Source organism: Nematolebias whitei, chromosome 3 (assembly GCF_014905685.2).
Source record: "Nematolebias whitei isolate Nwh7 chromosome 3, NemWhi1, whole genome shotgun sequence".
Lineage (NCBI taxonomy): Eukaryota > Metazoa > Chordata > Actinopteri > Cyprinodontiformes > Rivulidae > Nematolebias > Nematolebias whitei.
Genome location: NC_056500.1, coordinates 31,897,575 through 31,917,450, shown reverse-complemented (window position 1 = coordinate 31,917,450; position 19,876 = coordinate 31,897,575). Strand labels below are relative to the sequence as shown.

General features: G+C 39.5%; 2 protein-coding genes across 4 annotated transcripts in view; one reads left to right on the top strand and one right to left on the bottom strand.

The window, feature by feature from the left end:
• ralgps2 (Ral GEF with PH domain and SH3 binding motif 2) overlaps positions 1–19,876 on the top strand; it is a 105,319-nt gene that overhangs the window by 54,772 nt on the left and 30,671 nt on the right. For all 3 annotated transcript variants that reach the window (XM_037698205.1, XM_037698203.1, XM_037698204.1), the window contains 3 exons: positions 2,614–2,703; positions 2,805–2,897; positions 6,356–6,482. In XM_037698205.1, coding sequence (XP_037554133.1) covers positions 2,614–2,703; positions 2,805–2,897; positions 6,356–6,482 — 310 coding nt within the window. The remainder of the gene's footprint in view (positions 1–2,613; positions 2,704–2,804; positions 2,898–6,355; positions 6,483–19,876) is intronic.
• Positions 11,539–15,010, bottom strand: angptl1a (angiopoietin-like 1a). Its single transcript, XM_037698206.1, has 5 exons — positions 14,827–15,010; positions 14,099–14,713; positions 12,915–13,108; positions 11,835–12,105; positions 11,539–11,753 (listed from the first exon to the last, which is right to left on the bottom strand). Exons 1-5 carry the CDS (start codon positions 15,008–15,010, stop codon positions 11,566–11,568), a joined length of 1,452 nt encoding a protein of 483 aa, XP_037554134.1. The 3' UTR covers positions 11,539–11,565.

Below are 19,876 nucleotides of genomic sequence, written 5' to 3'. Positions count from 1 at the left end.
TAGATATAGATAGATATAGATAGATATATATAGATATATATAGATATATAGATATATATATATATTATATATTATATAGATAATTTGTTCCCAGATGAAACAGGTCTGAGAAAAGACATTTCCTTTTTTATTATTTTAGGCTCATTGGTTTAGACATTTCAGGTTTTTTTCTTTTTTTTTAAATTGATGTGCTGAATGCTCTCTGTGCACTGGTTTTGCTTTAAGGCCAATTTTGCTTCCATAAAGCATATTATGATATAATCCAACAAGAATGTGTTGCCATGAATTTTTTAAAATGTACTGCAGATTCTAAATGACGATACAAGATGCTTGCTACACACATTTAGCTGCTGTGAGCCAAAGCAAATGATCCTATTGGACAAAAAGGAATCAGTCTGCCATGGCAGAGAGTCACAGAAAGCCCTTTCACATGAGTCTGGACCTTATTCTTTTCCTTAATTCCTGGTTTTGTTACTGCTCTGTTTCAGGAGCTTGTAAAGAAATAATAGTAAAACAAGTTGGCCGGTCAGTCTAACACTGTGATTAAGCCAATGTAAGTTTTTGACACATCAACTTTCAGTTTGTTGAAGAGCTCTAGACTTTAATCATCCTTTTTTTTTATCATGTTTACTTCCTTACACTTAATAGAAGTGTCAAGATTCACATCCAGTTGCACCAGTTTTCTCCCAGATTTCAATTTTCATCCCTCCTATTAAGCTTGACCAGGTGTGACCACACTTTTTCAGCCTGCGAGCTACTTTTAAAATAGCCAAGTTTACACGAGAACAACTTTTGGAAACGTTAGTGTTCTTTCGATGTTTATTGAGGGTAATAAACAAAAATATGAGAGTGGGTTTACACAAAAAACGCTGTAGTTTCCATGTCAGTCGGGTTGCCAGATAAAAAATCATGAACTATTGTGCTATGGCTTTAAAATGATAGTATTTTTACCTAAACTGTCCTATGTGCCGAGTAAAGTTATTCCAAGATGAGGTGTGTGCTGTTTGTTGAACTTGCACAGAAAAGGAGGGGTAAATTGGATATTTTGGGGAGTGGTAGCGCAGAGGTTAGAAGATGGGCTTGTGATCGGAAAGTCACAGGTTTACCTCCCGGTACCGTCAACATCAAAATGTGGGTGGAAAAGGTGAAACACCCACACCTCCCTCCACCCTCATTCGCCCCACTCTGGGCCCCTGAGCAAGACCCTTAACCCCCACCATCTGCTCCCTATACAGGTCTCTCTTGAAAATGAGTTCTCGTGGCTCAATGAGACTACCTGTATAAATAAAGGTTAAAAAAAAAAATAAAAAAAAAAATTAAATTTATTTGGCAACCCTGATGCTGGGCTCAGCTGCATTCATTCTGCATGCAGCATCCGCATGATCACAGTTACTTCCAAATTGACGTCTTTTTGGAACTGGATTTTATTAGTTTTGCTCCTACATGCTGAAGGGTGAGTGGCACAAAAACGCTCTGCTCTCTGCCATTTATTATAACTGTTGTTAGTGCAGAAAAACTTTGAATAGCAGCCATCTGTTGTGCACATGTGTGACTTCACACACTGAATTTCACACCTTCTGGGGGGGTTGGGGTTGGGGGGGTTCCCCTGAAAATCTCCACTCTGAGACCAGATTTGAGAGAATGTGCGCTGTGACTGGCTGCCCTGTATATCAGTCAAGTGACAGATTTCGTAGTGAGGATGGATGATAGGCTGACGTCTGTTTTTTGAGTGCCATGGGATCTACCCATAATGCCTTTGCGATCGACTGGTAGATTGCGTTCTACGTATTGGTCACCCCTGTGCTTGAGCATGTAAGTGGTTGATCCTTTTGTTTGGAGTTGTTTGCTCAACTCATCTTGAGTTATTGGAATTCTTGGGCCTTTATGCACGTTTAAAACTTCTCCAAATAAATCATATTCACTTTGGAACATAAAACTGTAGAAATAAAGACACTGAATGGTTATCAGAACACAGTGTCCAGACAGCTGCTGGCTATGAAAACACACTGAATCTAACTTTCTTTCCCATTACCGCCGTTCTCCCCTCGTTTCTCTTTTACCCTCCTTTCCATTACCTTTCACCCCCAGAGCTCTAACACTGATTGATTCACTGATCTCTTTGAATGTAGAATCAGATCTTTGTCTTGCCAGCAGTTTCCCTGCAGAGACAGATTTCCAACATCACTCAGAGTCTGGCCAAGTCCTCTGAACAAACACACATGGATCTACTGTCTTTTTTTCCTTGAACACTTGACATGTCAGGAGTTATAGTTTGTCTATCTGCTGAAAATGAGCAGATTCTGACCTAAAGGGCTTATTTTTAATCAAAAACTAATTTCTACTTTACTTTATTGACACATTACTGTTATCAATCTTTTCTATTGGCGTATGGCTTTCCTTTATACCAGTTTCAGCCCAGAATGCCATGGCTAGCTGCAGTTCTTGGCTCTAGACTAAAGGTCTAGAGGATCAGTGATGGAGAGCACTCACTGTATGTGCATACCGGTACTTGAGGTCCTGGTTGTACTTCAGCGATTGTTACATGACTGGATCTAATGTCTGGTTTTTGGTAGTTTAACGTTTTCGTAATCCCTGTTTGTGTGTGTTTTCTAGACCAGTTTCTGGGTGGTACGAGAGATCCTCCACGCTCAAACTTTGAAGATCAGAGCTGAGGTGCTGAGTCTGTACATTCGGACTGCCAAGGTATACGTTCATACACTCAACACGGCTTTACCATTCAGTTTCCCATGGATATTTGCTGTGTTAATTTAATTAAATGTATATTTAATGTCCTTTGTTTATAGAAACTGTGTGACATAAACAACCTGCATGCAGTCATGGCTGTGGTGTCGGCGTTACAAAGTGCGCCCATCTTCAGGCTTACCAAAACATGGGCGGTAGGTGTAGATTTGATTTATCACTATCAGTAAACTGAAAGTTAATGAAGGATTGTTGAGAGCACTGGACACATCCATAAAGATTTACAAAAACTACTAGTGACACAATAAAGCAACATCAACTGTGCAGACCGTTCACTTCATTACATGAGATGCAGAGATTTCCCTCCTAGGGTTCTAACTTGGGAATAGTGTCAACAAGACCAAAAAACAAATCAAGTTTATATTTCGCAAAAATAACGGTTTTCAAAGTGTTAATAATTTTATAACTTCAATTAATTATTCACGAGTTTTTCCTCACTGCAGTGTATTCTTTGCAATGTCTCAAATAACTTGCATTTGGAGAAAAGAACACTTTGGTTTTGAGTGAGTTATTTGCAACATTTGTCATTTTTGAATGAATGTCATCCAATAGATGATATATAATATAATAGATAGTATAAAAACATAATAGTTTTTGCTTTGATTCTGTCAAATCTGTTTGTCTAGTTTGCCTGTTATTTCCAGTCTCACAGCTTTTAATGCTGAAGTCCATTTAGTGACAAAAAATAGTCCATAAATTAGATCAAAGTTCATGCTCAATAATCCAGTTAAAAAATCCATCAAAGTTCAGTCAGGCCATCTGGACGGTTTCTTTCTTTTTTTATTTTATTTTTTTGTTGTTGAGACATTTTGTCCTTCATCCAAAGGACTTCATCAGTCCGAGGAGCCACAACAAACCGAGTCCCACAAGCAGCACACTCGCATAGTGGACCAACCAGTTTGTTGGTGATAAGATGGTTGGTCCATTATGTGTGTGCTGCTTGTGGGACTCGGTTTGTTGTGGCTCCTCAGACCTATGAAGTCCTTTGGATGAAGGACGAAACGTCTCAACAACAACAACAAAAAAAGAAACTGTTCAGATGACCTGACTGAAATTTTTTGGGATCCATAAATTAAGAGTTTTCAAGCATAACAAACGTGAAACTGTTAATGTTCATCAGTCAAAATGCAATTACAGCATACTTCTACAACAGTAATAAAATTACTAAACGTTGACACTGAAAGGGTGTTTTTGTTTTTATATACCGCAACGGTTATATTCATAAAGGTGATATTTAAAAAAATGATTGCTCTGGTAGTTCTTTGCACAGTACAAAATAACTTAAAAAAATTGCCATTTTTATTTGGCAGCACGATGGCTCAGTGGTTAGCACTGTTGCCTCACAACAAGAAGGTCTTTGGTTCAGTCCCCGGTTGGACTGGGGTCTTTCTGTGTGGAGTTTGCATGTTCTTCTCGTGCTTGCGTGGGTTTACTCCAGGTACTCTGGTTTCCTCAGAACAAAAACATGTTAGCTGCCTTCAGGCCCAGGCCTCCCTTGCAAAAGAGATCTGTGATCTCAATGGGATTTGCCTGGTTAAATAAAGGTCAATAAAAAAATCAGACTGGTAGATTTCTGCCTTTAAAAATGGCAATTTCATGCAAAATAAATTATATATTAAAGATTTCAGCTCGTGATCATTTAATACAATTTATTTTTCATATTTGATCATTTATTGCATTGCATTCATCACATTATGGTGAATAATACACCATCAGTCATCAGTCATATCATATTTTCAGTCATAATACACACCTCACACTGTGTGGTTCTAAATGTAAACAAGCTTGGCGCATAAAATTAGTCAACACCTTGTTTTTGTTTTAATTCTGCTTAGCATTGAAATCTGTAGATATTTATGATCAACTTCAAACACGTGAAACTGACACAGAGAACTTCTAGAGTTGAGAGAAAAACAAGTTAAACTGAGACATACATTCAGTGATGCATAGTGACAGGTTGTGGTGGTTCTGCCAGAGAGTCTCATGTTGCAAGTTTCCACTTTAATATAGAACATCTGTCAATACTTTCATATCTCGGCATTGGTGTTCAACTTCTGCATCTTCTCAATTATCCAAAAAAGTTCAATCTGGTCCTCTGGACATTCAAAAAAACAAAACAAAGCAAAAAAATTTAGATGCGTTTCGTCTTTCATCTGAAAGACTTCCTCGAAATCTGCATTCAACATCATCCAGACAGATTTGTTCCACCTCAAACTTGTCTTAAATGCCAACAAAACCAAAGGGATGCTTTTTTCAAATAGGAAGTTGGTCCCAGCAGTTCTTCCTCCGATTTTATCCTCAAATGGTGTCCCCATTGAGTTTGTTGATTCCTATAAATATTTGGGTAACTTGGTCGACTCACATCTCTCTTTTAAGCTTCGTGTGGAAAACTTGGTAAAGAAACTGAAAGTTAAACTGGGTTTCTTTTTCAGAAACAAATCCTGTCTAACCCTGAATGCCAGGCACCTTGTATCTGTGACTTTCCTTCCCTCCATTGATTACGGTGACATTATTTACATGAACGCTCCTACAAGAACCCTGCAGATGTTGGATGCTGTCTATCATGGTGCACTAAGATTCATAACTGGCTGTGATTATCGTACCCACCACTGCACCCTGTATTCACTGGTTAACTGGACATCATTAACTTCACGCAGACTCTCCCACTGGTACATTTTCATCTTTAAATCACTTCTTGGTCTGCTGCCTTCAAACATCTCCTCCTACATGTCTCTACGTGAGTGCAGCTACGGCGTGCGCTCTCAGGACATCATTACCTGCAGTGTTCCCTCAATGAGGACTGAACTAGGCAAGAGGGCCTTCTCCTACTCCGCTCCTGTTTCCTGGAATATCTTACAAAAAGATCTGAAGCTCTCGACCTTGACCTCTCTAAGTGGCTTTAAGAATCTGTTGGACTCCTGGCAGGGACCAATGCAGACATGTTCCTGTTTTTAGTTTTCTACATTCGCCTTAGAATCTAGCTGTTTTTTTGTTACCTTTTTCTTTTAGCCATCCTATTTGTTTAAAAAAAAAAAAAACTGGAGTATGACTTTTTATAATTGTTTATTGTTGTCACTGTTGTCCATTGTTGTCATCTTTCTTTGTTGAAATCAGGTCTCTTGTAAATGAGTCCTCGAGGCTCAATGGGATTTACCTGTCTAAATAAAGGTTGAATGAATGAGGTGCTGTATTCAGCTCAGTCTCTTAAATAGCTATTTAAGACACTGAGCTGAATACAGCACCTCAGACTGAGGAAGTCTTTTGGATGAGAGACGAAACGTATCTACATTTTTTTGCTTTGTTTTGTTTTTTTGTTTCTTTGAATGTCCAGAGGACCAGATTGAACTTTTGGATTTTTCTTCCTGGATTATTGAGCATGCATCAGGATACTTCTCAATTATCATTTAATAAAAGACAAACCATGTAGCTAATTGACCCACTGTCTTCATGAGTATTTCACTCATTTTATTTTAGAAGCTAATTATAATAGTTTAGTTGTAAAGTCTGCTTTTTTTTTTTTGTATATTTGTTAGCCCTGCTGTTTTGCTAACATGTTCAATGCTCACTCTTTTTGCTTTTCATTTTTGCCTGATAGTTACTGAGTCGAAAGGACAAGGCGACGTTTGAGCGGCTTGACTACCTGATGTCCAAAGAAGACAACTATAAACGTCTGAGAGACTTCATAAGCAGCCAGAGTATGGTCTCGTGCATACCATACCTTGGTAAGAGACAAACATATTTTACACATGGTTACCACTGCAGTTTTTTGGTCTTCAGAAGTTGCAAAATTAGCATTGGCTCATAAACTATACTTTTATGATGCATGATGTCTTCTGAGTTGTGTGAGGAAACTGCTTGTGCCCATGTGTGTCCTTTTACTGCTGCACTGTTTGTTCTTGTTTTGACTTGATTATGACTTTTTCTAGATTTTCCATCAGGCTTGTTCATAGCTGCTGCTGTGTGATTTAAACAAACGTGCCTAATTATGAACAGACACAAGCACAAAAACTGTGGGTCTGTTTGTTGTTACAGAAACTTTCAGCTGCCCGTTTCCCAGCCCTCCTTTGTCTTTGAAAACAATGACGTCAGACTGTCAGACGATTTGCAATGTTAGGGCAGTGAAGTGGCAGAAATTTGAGTTTCTTTGAGAAATTTGTACAAGAAAGGCAATACTTTCTTATGGAATGAACATTTTAAAGCTTTAAGTGCATGTATGTTGTGTGACCAGCTGTTATCAGGATCATAAATAGTTGGCGTTCTAAAAGTAAAATACCTCTTGTTTTCTTTGGAACATTTCCAATAATCATAAATTCACTTAATTTCCTGGTAAAGATCCAGAATCATGGTGCTTTTTCCAGAACATGTCTTCTAATGCTAGTGCCAGCTCTGTGTGCAATGAGTACTGCACATTTCCTATACTGTCAGCGTACAGAACATACTCTTTTGGGAGATAACCCCCACCCTCCCACCCTCACCCCGGCCCCCCAAAAAATGGTGGTGTCAGCTTGTGTCATGGGGTCAGTTAACAATATCAGACAGAGACTTTAATACGAATGCCAAAGCAACCTTGAACAGGAGATTTACTAGAATAACCCATTTCCACACATAAACATTGTAAACAGTCATAAACATTTTGCACATAATTGCCACAAGGCTACCCAGCATCCTTTGCAGCATGCACAGTCTCTGTAGGACGAGACAGTATTGTACTAAAATACAATTATTGCCATTCCACATTTGTACACATCTCAAGCTTGTTTAAAACATAGAGATACAGACGTACAGATATTATGATAAACTGCACACACTTGAAACTGACTCTCGGAGAACTTTGAGTTTGGGGAAAAATAAAATAAAGTACACCCGTCTCTGACCCCCCCCCCCCTCCCCAGCGTATGGTTTGTACATTTATGAACATAATGAAAACTTGAATCACCCATAATGTGTTTGTATGTACTTACCTCAGCAGGCACTAAAACAAAGGGCCTGAGATACTATAGAGGTACAGCCGACTTAGGACCAGAAAGTCACAGGTTCAACTCCCGCCATGTTCGCAAGTTGTGGTGTCTCTGAGCAAGACACCTAATCCCTAACTGCTCCACGGGCGCCTACATAGCTGCCCACTGCTCCACCTGGATGTTTCTCAGATGTGAGGGGTTAAATGCAAGTGGGGAGTGGTGGTGCAGAGATTAGAGAAGGTGGGCTTGTGATGGGAAGGTCACCGGCTCGACTCCCTGGACCGACAACATCAAATGTGTGTGAAAAAGGTGAAACATCCACACCTGCCTCCACCCTCATTTGCGGAAGGAAGAGGAAGAAAGTCAAAAATGGCATTTGCTTTAAAGAAATAATGTGTGAGGAGTATCTGAATGGGAAATCCACATGTTGACAATTTATCATTTAAGTACAAAAAATAAAAGTTAACTGTCAAATTCTACGTGAGAAATGTATGGACAGTAACAAAACATTACATTATGATTTTGTAGATTCTCAGTCATCAAGGACATGACAATTCTATTTGTTTTATTTTAAAGAAAAAATAACAACTTTTTTCATATTTTTCTGATGCGCACTATCACCACCTATTAGACTGGAGTGCTAAGCTAACGGGGGTGGGGTGGGGGGTGGAGTTCGGTGTCTTATCCAAGACAACCAAACGTGGACTGAAAAATCTGGTGGTGGAACTGTCCTAATGGTGCTTAGACTCTCTCCTCCTATGAACAGCCTCCCTTTCAAAAACATGCATCAGTACCTTCAGATGTTTGTGTTGTTTCTTCTCCAGAAATGGTTTAACTTTTTTCTGTGAGTGGGTTACTGTGTAATTTCTGACCTGTTATTAGGGTTATCCAGCGCAGCCCTCTCCTGCCTGTGCTCACTAAACTGCCAGCTCCTTTAGTGATCCAGTGAGCCATTTTGTAGTAAATCACATGAAAACAGAGTCCGTAGAATAACGGACTGCAAAACAAAATGTTTAGTGTGTTGTGCTTTCGCCTTGTTAAAGTGCACTTTTTGGCTGCCAAAACTGGAGTCACAATACAAACTCCAAATTGTAAATAATGGATTTAGTAAAAGTTATGATTCAGAATGTAAGTTAAATATATAAATCATAATGTAAAGGGGTGTTACACTTTTCAAAGAAAAAAGTTTTGCACTAGCTTAAGAAAAGTACACTGTCAAATTTTTTTAAAGTGATGAAGTATGTTGCTCTGCACCAGGATGACAGGAGCAAAAAAAAAAATCAGAAAAAGTAACTGGACATTTGCCCGTTTGGGGGGGCTGCATGAGCAGTTTGCTGAGTATTATGGAGAGGAGACCTTAGCAAATTTGTGGGAATGAAACCCATTCTCATTCACAGTGACACCCACTGCACTAACAGTGCAAGAGGAAGAGGCCTGTGTTGAACTGAACTCCAATATGGATGTGAAAAAGCACAGATGTTTAAAATGTGAAAAAGAAAAAAGAAAAATGTGTACAACAACCATTTTTTTAAAGTATGAATGAAACTTATGGTAACAACAAAAATCCTGACCTAGATAATAGAAATAATGTAGTTGGTGGAGGGAGGGGGGCACAGATGTTTGCTCTATGGCCACATGTGTATAAAATGAAGCACCTAGGCATGCAGACTGTTTGTACAAACATTTGTAAAAGAATGGGTCGCTCTCGGGAGCTCAGTGAATTCCAGTGTGGAACTGGTAGGATGCCACCTCTGCAACAAATCCAGTCGTGAAATTTCCTCGCTCCTAAATATTCCACAGTCATCTGTCAGCTGTATTGTAAGAAAATAGAAGTGTTTGGGAATGACAGCAACTCAGCCACGAAGTGGTAGGTCACGTAAACTGACGGAGCGGGGTCAGCGGATGCTGAAGAGCAAAGTGCGAAGAGGTCGCCAACTTTCTGCAGTGTCGATCACTACAGACCTCCAAACTTCATGTGGCCTTCAGATTAGCTCAGGAACAGTGCGCAGAGAGCTTCATGGAATGGGTTTCCATGGTCGAGCAGCTGCATCCAAGCCATACATCACCAAGTGCAATGCAAAGCGTTGGATGCAGTGGTGTAAAGCACGCCACCACTGGACTGTAGAGCAGTGGAGGAGCGTTCTCTGGAGTGACGAATCACGCTTCTCCATCTGGCGATCTGATGGACGAGTCTGGGTTTGGTGGTTGCCAGGAGAACGGTACTTGTCTGACTGCATTGTGCCAAGTGTCAAGTTTGGTGGAGGGGGATTAAGGTGTGGGGTTGTTTTTCAGGAGCTGGACTTGGCCCCTTAGTTCCAGTGAAAGGAACTCTGACTGCTTCAGCATACCAAGACATTTTGGACAATTCCATGCTCCCAACTTTGTGGGAACAGTTTGGAGCTGGCCACTTCCTCTTCCAACATGACTGTGCACCAGTGCACAAAGCAAGGCCCATAAAGACATGGATGGCAGAGTCTGGTGTGGTTGAACTTGACTGGCCTGCACAGAGTCCTGACTTCAACACCTTTGGGATGAATTAGAGTGGAGACTGAGAGCCAGGCCTTCTCGTCCAACATCAGTATGTGACCTCACAAATGTGCTTCTGGAAGAATGGTCAAAAATCCCCATAAACCAGGGGTGTCAAATTCCAGGCCTCGAGGGCCTGTGTCCTGCAACTGTTAGATGTTCCACTGGTCCAAAACACTTGAATCATATGACTGAATTAGCTTCTCAGTGCAGTCAAGTTCTCCAAAGTCCTGTTAATGACCTCCTTATTTGATTCAGCTGTGTGGCATCAGAGACGCATCTAAAAGTTGCAGGACTCCGGTCTTCGAGGCCTGGAGTTTGACACCTGTGCCATAAACACACTCCTAAACCTGTGGACAGCCTTCCCAGAAGAGTTGAAGCTGTTCTAGCTGCAAAGGGTGGACCAACGCCATATTGAACCCTATGGATTAGGAATGGGATGTCACTTAAGCTCATATGTGAGTCAAGGCAGGTGAGCGAATACTTTTGGCATTGTAGTGTGTGTGTGTGTGTGTGTATATATATCTATATCTATAAATATATATATATGCTTGGTACAAATACAGTAAAAAGAAAAAAACAAAACAATGTGACAACACTGAACATTTGACCTGAGTCCAATCACCGCTTTTAAATTAACTTTTAACACATAAAGCTAACGATACAATATTTACACACCAAAGCCAGCTCGGCCTTATACACAACAGATAAACACATAGATGGATGACTTTACTCTCTTTTAAGGGTTATGAAAAAAGCTCAAGTCAAAATAATAAAAAAACAAAACAAAAAACAAATACAGTAGATTGAGCATTTTTTTGCCTTCCATTGTTAGTTTTTTGCTTTACTTTTTTTTTTAAGTGTTTTGACATTGAAACTTTGAATTACATCAGTTATTTTTAATGTTGCTGCACATTTGATTATTCCCAATACTACTTGGTAAGATATGCAGTACACTATTTTTTTGGCTAACATTAGCTGCTCCAAAGAAATTCCATGTTTGTAGACGATGACCATTTCCCTTTTTTACATACTCTGTAATTAGAAATATGAGCGTAATGCTGCATGGTCTCAGGGAGCTGGAAAGCCATTACTGGAGAGCAATTACTTATGGATAGCAATGTGATCTGTCTTATTTGCAGCCACTGTACAGAACTGTGGAATTGTTATTGTCTAGACTTTGACTCATGCCCTTGTCTCTTTTCAACTGTCCTTTATAAGGCCCCATTATATAATTGCAGAAATTCATAAATCTGCCTTTTTTATAAATTATTTGTTGCCATAAAATCAAGCAGATTTTAAAAGAGCCACAGTTCTAGTTTTAGTCAATTGGTCGGATCATGAGGCGGACAGACTTGAGAGAATAAAACCCTCCTCCATAGTCTGCCCAGAAGATCCCATCTTGAAATTTACTGCGGTAAACTCCTCCATTGTACCAAACTCCATTCAGATTGGTCTGACCACAAGCATTGTACCACCAGCCACCCTTGTGGTAATGGGCACAATTGCCTAGAGAAAAGAAGAAAAAAAAAATCATCAGAAGATAAAACTGTCACTTTACAAGTTTACTTAACTAAAACAGTCCCCTACCAGTAAAAGCATCCTTATCACGATCGAGTGTGGTGAATGTTTTGCCGTTGTTACTGCTGAAGGAGTCTCCGGCGTTTCCTTGGTAGATCCCTAGTCTCAGCCTATAACCCTCGCTCTCTGATTCTAAGTGAAAGCTGCCGTACTCTGCGTACACTTTCTTCCCAGTCCAGTCTTCCAACTCTATCATCAGCTTGTAGTCGCCCTGTTTCGTCAAACTGAAGATATTCTCTAGCCCAAGCCAGTGTTCCCCATCGATGTTGCCAAATCCTTTCTGTAAAGAACAAACATACCGTGTTTACTGTAGTTGCAGTATGGTTTAAATTGCACTACACTTTAGTAGTACAAGCTAGATATTAGTTATTGTCACTAGTATAAGTAACAACAATAAGTAACTGGTGAATGAATACCAGTAATTATATTTCAACATTGTCAACAAAAGCAGTTTGTTTAAAAAAAAAGCTAAAATAAATAAATCAGAATCGATGTTATTGAAATGTTAGTGTTTTTAATGAGCTTGGTGCTTGCTGTCAAGTTCCAAAAGGTCAGCTGAGCTTCAGACTGATATGATAATGTGCAAGAGTTGTGATCTATGGCTTCTCCATTAAAAAATAGGTAAATGGCTATTTGACTGAGGCTAAATGAAGAGTTGAGTATAGCAAGTGCAAAGCTGCTCAGATTCCTCTACTTCTCTTAAAAAAAAAAAATCTACTGGTATGCACTCATGTCTTTTTTTCATTACTGCTCACAAGTTCCTATGCCCTGGATCTCATAAACAAAATTGGAAACCCAAGAAGAAAGATAGAGGAGATTATTACCAGTAGGGTTGAAAGCAGAACTGATTTTCTCTTAGTCTTCCTATTGCATTTATTTATATGTGCGTCCCTGGAAACACTTCTTGGCTGCAACTTCATTATGAGAACAGCCACTACTAAGTTTACACTATCGGAGCAAACTCTTTTTAATGACGAGGTAAGGGGGAAGAGTAAGAGCTATTAAACCAAATTCACCAACTTTTAGTGACTGACGCATACTTTTTTTCTTTATCTTTTGGGTGTATTGTGTAAAATATCCTGAACTTACTTTGTAGTTTTCCCAGTTTCTAAAGAAGTTGACTGAGCCATCTCTCCTCCTCTGCAAAACAGTCCATCCTCCATTGTCTAGACCGTGTTCACACCAGGCTTGGATTAGTCGATCACCGTTATCCGTCTTCAGCAGGTACATACCACTGGTGGTGTAGCTGGCCTGTCGTACCTGGTAACAGTCCTTAAAAGGACCTGGGGTTGGGCAGATGTTTGTACAAAACATAGCGGTTTGCAAAAGATTGAATGTTGAATAGTTTTACAAGGTTAAAAAAATGTGTGTGTATATATGTGTGTGACTGCTTTGGTATAATAGCTGTGCTACCTCAGTTCTGACTGTTATGACCAATAAATGCATTCTGAATTGTTGCCCTCTCGTAAAGGTAGTTTTTACAGACACAAGACACATTTTAGACACACACAGTTTGTTAACCTCTTAAGCCTCCAGTGTACTGCCGCGTACGTCTGTTCACGCGTACATATGCGTGTACTGTACGCAGAGGGTTCAGACTTTATACTCCAGCGTCCACCCTGAGCAGCTGCAGAGCAGCTTCACAGATGAGGGGCGTTTACCTTTGGGACAAATTGAGGTCACCGATTGGTCATTTGCTGACATGCCTACTGGATTGATTGACAGGTCAGAAAAAAGAAAAAAGCGAGCGCTGGCAGCCTCAGCCACAACGGTGTCCTGTGTTTATATGTTGTTAATAAAAAGATCTAAAAAAAAACAAACAAAAAAAACTGAGAGCGCTGGCTCTACAGCCCACACATCAGACCAGCCCACCAGGAAATCTCCAGACCCTCCCGCAGCCACGCTGGACCTGAGTTTAATTCGCTCGTGACAAATTCCTTCATTTGTCACCATTTTGAGTCATGGCATCAACGGAGGAGGAAGAGATCACTTGCTTCTTGGCAAAAAAAACCAAAAGAAAAAGCCAGATCAGAGATGAAGAAAGGGAATTTAATACATTGGTGTTGCATACAAAACAGTCCATCGCCAGGCAGTTTATTGTGCGACACCGTGTATGTGGTCGTAAAAATTTGAGCTTTGCACGGACATGCCCTGGGGGGTACGCTCGTACCTCCACGTACGTACTTGTGTACCTCTGCGTATGGATGTACGCGGCAGTATACTGGGGGCTTTACATTTATTAGATCTCCAGCTAGATTGAAACTAGTACATACCTTCAGAGGTAAGTGTTCCCTCGGGTGGGGGTGGATTAATCCCAAAGGGGTTTGCTGTAGGTGACTCTCTGCGTGATCCTCTGGGAAAGGCCCGGTTCTTGGTCACAATCTCATTGGTGAAACGGTTGTCAACTGGTAAATTCTCCGGCACCACCTGAACCAGAGGAGGAACTGGGGGTAGCTCGCTGCGTCCTAGCGTCCTCAGGCATTGCTCCTCCAGTGCAGAGATGAGAATGGACTGGTTGTTTACCACACCAGCCATTGTGGAAAATCTGGCCTCTAGCTCCTTGTACCTTGAAGCCAGTCGCATCATCTCTGAAGTCACATTTAGGACACGATTCTCCAGCTGGACTAGCTCTAAAGAGTTGTCTCTCTTTCTGATGATCTCATGCAACAGCTGCATATAGAGCTGAGTCACCCTGGAGTTCATGTTCCTGCTCTCTTTTCGCAGCAGCTTCATTTCATTCACCAAATTACCGTCTACCTCCACCACCAGCTGCAGTGTCTCTATCTCACGACGCTGTTTGCTGAGAACCTCCCGCACATCTGCGACATCCATACGGGTCACCCTGTCTTTATCTGGCTCAGGGCCAGTGGTGCTTGCACAGATTGGGCCTAAAAACAAAAATGGATTTATTTAGATTATTAAGAAGTTACTATTATGCTGTGCAAAGAAATATTTTTTGTTGTACTGAAGCTGCATTTCTAACAGTTAATTTTTTTTATACCTGTGATTCTCTGCTCTGGTACCAGGAAAGTATAGGAACACTTTTTTGCATCAAGTTCCACCGGAGCCCTTTTAGTCCTCTGAAGGGAAGGTTCTTTCCAGGTTTCCCTGGAGCTCCTGCAGTGACTGTCCTCCCAGAGGCTGAGGAAGAGAACAGCACACAGGCTCCAAGTCAGCTCCTGCATTGCTGCTGGTTGGCTTAATGGATTGATTGACAGCTACTGGGACTCCCTCTAGGCCTCACTGAAAAAACACAAGACATACAAGACAAGTTAACGAAACATGGACAATCTAAATACAGCTAACGAGGTTGTTTGCTTTCCCAGAGCAGACTTCCAGAAGATATCAGTGAGATAGTATTTGATACTTATTAAAATAGTACTAAAAACATGTGTTTGGTATTAAAAAAAGATGTCTCATTGCTGTTCTCTAAGTTTATGTGAAAATAATAAGTTTTTTTAATTTTTCCTTTTGCATGCACTCTTCTTCAGGGGTCGCCACAGTGAACTACCGGTAACTCACACTAAGACTTGATTGTTTTTATACCAGATGCCTTTCCTGATGCAACCACAGACCACCGAGCTACCACAGCCCTCTGTGTGGAGCAAAGAGCTGCCATCTAGTGCGCCCAGGGGAGCAGATGGTGGGAGTTAAGGGCCTTGTTTGGGGACTCGGAGGGCCATTGAGGGGGGACACAGGTGTAGGTGTTTCACCTTTCCCATCCACATTTTGATGTTGTCGGTCTGGGGAGTTGAACTGGTGACCTTCCAATCACAGGCCCACCTTCTCTAACCTCTGCGCCACCACTCCCCCAATGTTCAAAGAATGAAATAAAGGACCTTTTTATCACACCAACCATATTAGGTCTGCTTTATTTCTTGGAAAAATTCTCAACTGACACACTATTTTTACTTGTATTTTTTTAAATTAAAAATATCTTTTTTCTGCAACTTTACATAAAAAAATTCATGTAAAACACATTTTTTCATGTGCAATTTTTAAATACAACTACACATTTTTCTACAGGCTCACACATCAAAGTAACTTTTGCAACATATCTACCTTCATAATTCTTTGGCTGTCCCAACTCTTTCCAAAACTCTTTACAGTCACTGCGTTCGTCTGTGGTACATCACTATGTCGTACCTCCACCCTGTTTCTCAGGTCCGTGTGTCTTATAGGATGCCGTTGTGTTTTTTCAGGAATTCTGGCAGGTATGCCACTTGGAACAATGTATGTTAAGGACAGGTTTACAACTAGTACTGCAGGTTTTGTGCGTGCATGTGTTTGAACTTGTATTTTATATTGCTTTCGTGTTTGCACATCATTCTGTATGATTAAGTACTGTGTGAGCGACTGCCCAGAGACTTCATTCAATTTCATGGTAGTTTTCTCCCCCAGCAGCTAGAGTGTTTGACATTTAAGATGCTTTGAGGTCACTTTGTCATGGTGCTACAGAGAATACACTGTTGACACCAAACAAACAGAAATCTGTTTTCTATCTAAAAAAGTTTTTTTTTTTCAGCAGTAATTCATAACATTGCAGTTATTTAAGAGGACATGAAGAGTGCACACAGCTTTTTCTGACAGTGCAAGTGTGTTGCATCACTATACTAAGTAGAAATTGGACTGTATGAACAGAGTAATGCATTTAAAAATAAACTGGATATTTAATTTTGCCATGCTTGGAAAAGTATAGCAAGACTGACACTATTGCATCGGCAGTGGCTGAAGGTGAGTCTTGCCACCAGTAGTAGTAGTGCACATCTGGTGCTTTTTTAGATTCAGCATCAAGATATGAGTCTTATGTGAAGCTTTGAAATGCCAAAGTGGTGTTTTCTGAACAAGTTGCCCGTAATTTCTTATGCATATACACAATTTTTGAGGGTATGGTTTTTAGCTTACAGTAGAAATACTTTGCAAGTTTTCAAGTAGCATTTGAGCCATGTTTACAAAAACTACATGGGTTACACACAAGAAGAAAGTAAAGGCGATGGGCTATAAGGCAGAAACGATGCACAGAGAAAGAACAGCACAGAAGGTGGTAGATTAGCAGCGAAGGAAAATGGGTCATTGTTCTTTTTTTTCCCTTCTTGGACTAACATAACAAATCATAACAAAACAATCAGAAAAACTTCTCCCATTCTCAGTTTTTCTGCTCTTAGCCTAATGTGTATTTAATATGTAAACTCACTTCGCTCTCTTTCTTTTTGAATATCTCACTTTTTCATGTATTACTATTTTTAACTACAGTTGGAGACTTTTTGGAGACGTATGCTTGAAGCAGTGCTCTAAATAGGAGAAACTGATACAAAATTTCAACTCTAACCTTGTTTATTTGTGTTTGCCGTGCTTTACTGACAAACAGCTTATTTATTTTAATAATATTCATGTTCATACAGTGAAATCATGTCTGGAAAAAGGGATCTGCAGCAGCCAACTTAGCCTGGTTTGCTTTGACAACGTTTTTGAACTGAAGTCGTCTTTGTTGCTCCACTGGGTCCTCACTCAGCAGTAAATCTTGACTGCGAGGAGATGAATTAGATAACTTTTATAATTGCTCCTCTTTGTTTCTGTGTATGCTTTTTCCCCCACAGTTTTACTGCACTGTATTCTTCTAGTTATAACAAAACAGTCCAAATGTATAGCCTGTTTTCTTATTTTACCACACACACTCTTTAAGTTGAACATAGACACATTTGTTTCTCTGCCTAAACCAAATTAAACCATCTTCTTCCAAAAACTAATTTTCTGCATTCAGATTTGGGTGAACCACCATTGTGATTTGTTGTTTCTGAACATTGTGTTTATATTAATGGTTTCCTGTCTTTAAATGAACGTTCCATCTGTTTCATCATGAATACAACTTTGGTTTATTTATGTGATGATCATTTAGGAGCTGCCAGATTTTTTGGACTGATTCATACAAACAAAAACGCACTTTCAAAGTTGTTTTTCTCACCACATGTGCCCACTTTTGGCTCACATTCTTACCCATAATCACCAAATGTGAGTAGATGTCAAGTTAAATAACTTTTCATTTTGTTTTTGGTTTCCTTTTATTTTTTTTATGACTTTGCACTCACGGTTGAAGAAAAGCACGTTTCATTTAGTTGAGGTTTTTGTGTGGCAGCCAGTGGTGTGCATTAATCTTAATTAGCTTTGTGCCTGGGTAGGAAACTGCTGTAATTATCTACTGCATATTGTTAGAAAGAAAATGACTAGAAAACTCATTTAGCAAAACAGCTGCTTACGTTACATGTAGACAAGGAAAATTAGTTCTGAAATGATTGTTTTAACTTCATTATAAATGTTGCTTCTTACCCCAGACAGACACCCACATGGTGCTCTGATTGCTTCAGGTTACACAGTGTATTGGCAAAAAGTTTGTTAAAATAGATGTTTGTTTTTTAGCCAGAACATATAGATTAATAGTTTTAAGTGTTTACATGGGAATCTGATTCATTGCAGGTGTCTAGTTTAGAATCAAAGTGGATGTTAGGTTTGCTTTTTAGGATGTTATACTTTAGAAAAAATACAGCACAAGGGTTAACCACCAATGTTTCCTTATCATAGAGAGATCATATCTCTCCAGTTTTAGCTTCTCTCCATTGGCTCCCTGTTAAGTCCAGAATTTAATTCAAAATATTGCTGCTAAAATACAAAGCTCTCAACAGCTTAACTCCATCTTATATTGCAGATCTTATTGTTCCATATTTTCCTAACAGAGCACTTCACTTTCTGACTGCAGGTTTGTGGTTCCTAGAGTTTCTATAAGCAGAATGGGAGAAAGATCTATCAGTTATCAGGCTCCTCTCTTGTGGAACCAACTTCCAGTTTCTGTCCATGGGGCTGACACATTGTCCAGTTTTAAGACTGGTCTTAAGACTTTCTTTCTTGATAAATCCTATATGAGGATACCCTATATAGATTACTGAGCATGAACTTTGATGATAAATCTTAAAGTAAGAGTCTGGCAGCAGCATTTTAGATGAACTGAAAACTTATTAAATACTTTTTTGGACACCCAGGTAATAAAAAAATGCACTAGTCCAGCCTAGCTTTGACAAATGCAAGGACCAGTTTTTTTGTATCATTATGGACAAAAGGTTTCTAATTTTATTTTATATATTTTAATGTGGTGATTAAAAGACACGTTTGATCAAAAATAGCACCAAGATTTTTAACATCAGAGCTGGAGGCCAGATTAATGCCATTCAGAGAGCATGAAAGACCAAAATTTATTTCTAAACTGCTCGGGTCCAAAACCCACAACCTCTGTCTTGTTGAGTTTAAAAGCTGAAAATTAACAGTCATTAATGTTTTTATATCTTTAAGACATGCTTCTAAACTGATTGGATGCATCAGGTTTCATAGACAAATATAATTGTGTATCTTCAGCATAACATTGAAAATTGATCCCAAGCTGTTTAATAGCATTACCTAATGGAAGCATATATAAGGTAAAGAGTATTGGTCCAAGCACTGAACCCTGAGGAACTCCATGACTAACTTTGGTGTATGATGAAGATTCATTATTTACATAAACTGGAATCTATTACAATAATGTGATTTAAACCATTTTAGAACCGTTCCTGTAATCCCAATATAATTTTCAACCTCTGTAATAAAATATTATGATCAACTGTATCAAATGCAGCACTGAGGTCTAACAGGACCAGTGTAGACACAAGTCCATTGTCTGAGGCCGTGAGAATATCATTAGTAAATTTCACCAGTGCCGTTTCTGTGCTATTAATGTGCTCTAAACCCTGAATGAAACTCATCTCAGATTATTTCTGTTCAGATGTTAGCACAACTATTTTCTCAATAATTTTTTTGATGAATGTTACATTAGATATAGGTCAATAATTGTCCAGAATTCCTGAATCAAGATCAGGTTTCTCAAGTAAAGGTTTAGTTACAGCAACCTTAAAGCTCTGTGCTACATAACCATTCATTAGAGACAAATTAAGTAGATCCAAAATGGCGATATTAATCAGGGGAAATACCTCTTTAGTCAGGTTCAGGTGGGCTCTAGCAGACATGTG

Bases quoted from the DNA above. Each gene is read 5' to 3' on its own strand.
- angptl1a (XM_037698206.1), bottom strand. From the start codon at position 15,010: ATGCAGGAGCTGACTTGGAGCCTGTGTGCTGTTCTCTTCCTCAGCCTC. The intron at 14,714-14,826 runs GTATAAAAAAAA...TTTTGTTTTTAG, and splicing joins ACCAGAGCAGAGAATCACAG to GCCCAATCTGTGCAAGCACC. The intron at 12,106-12,914 runs GTAAGTTCAGGA...TGTTCTTTACAG, and splicing joins GAAACTGGGAAAACTACAAA to AAAGGATTTGGCAACATCGA.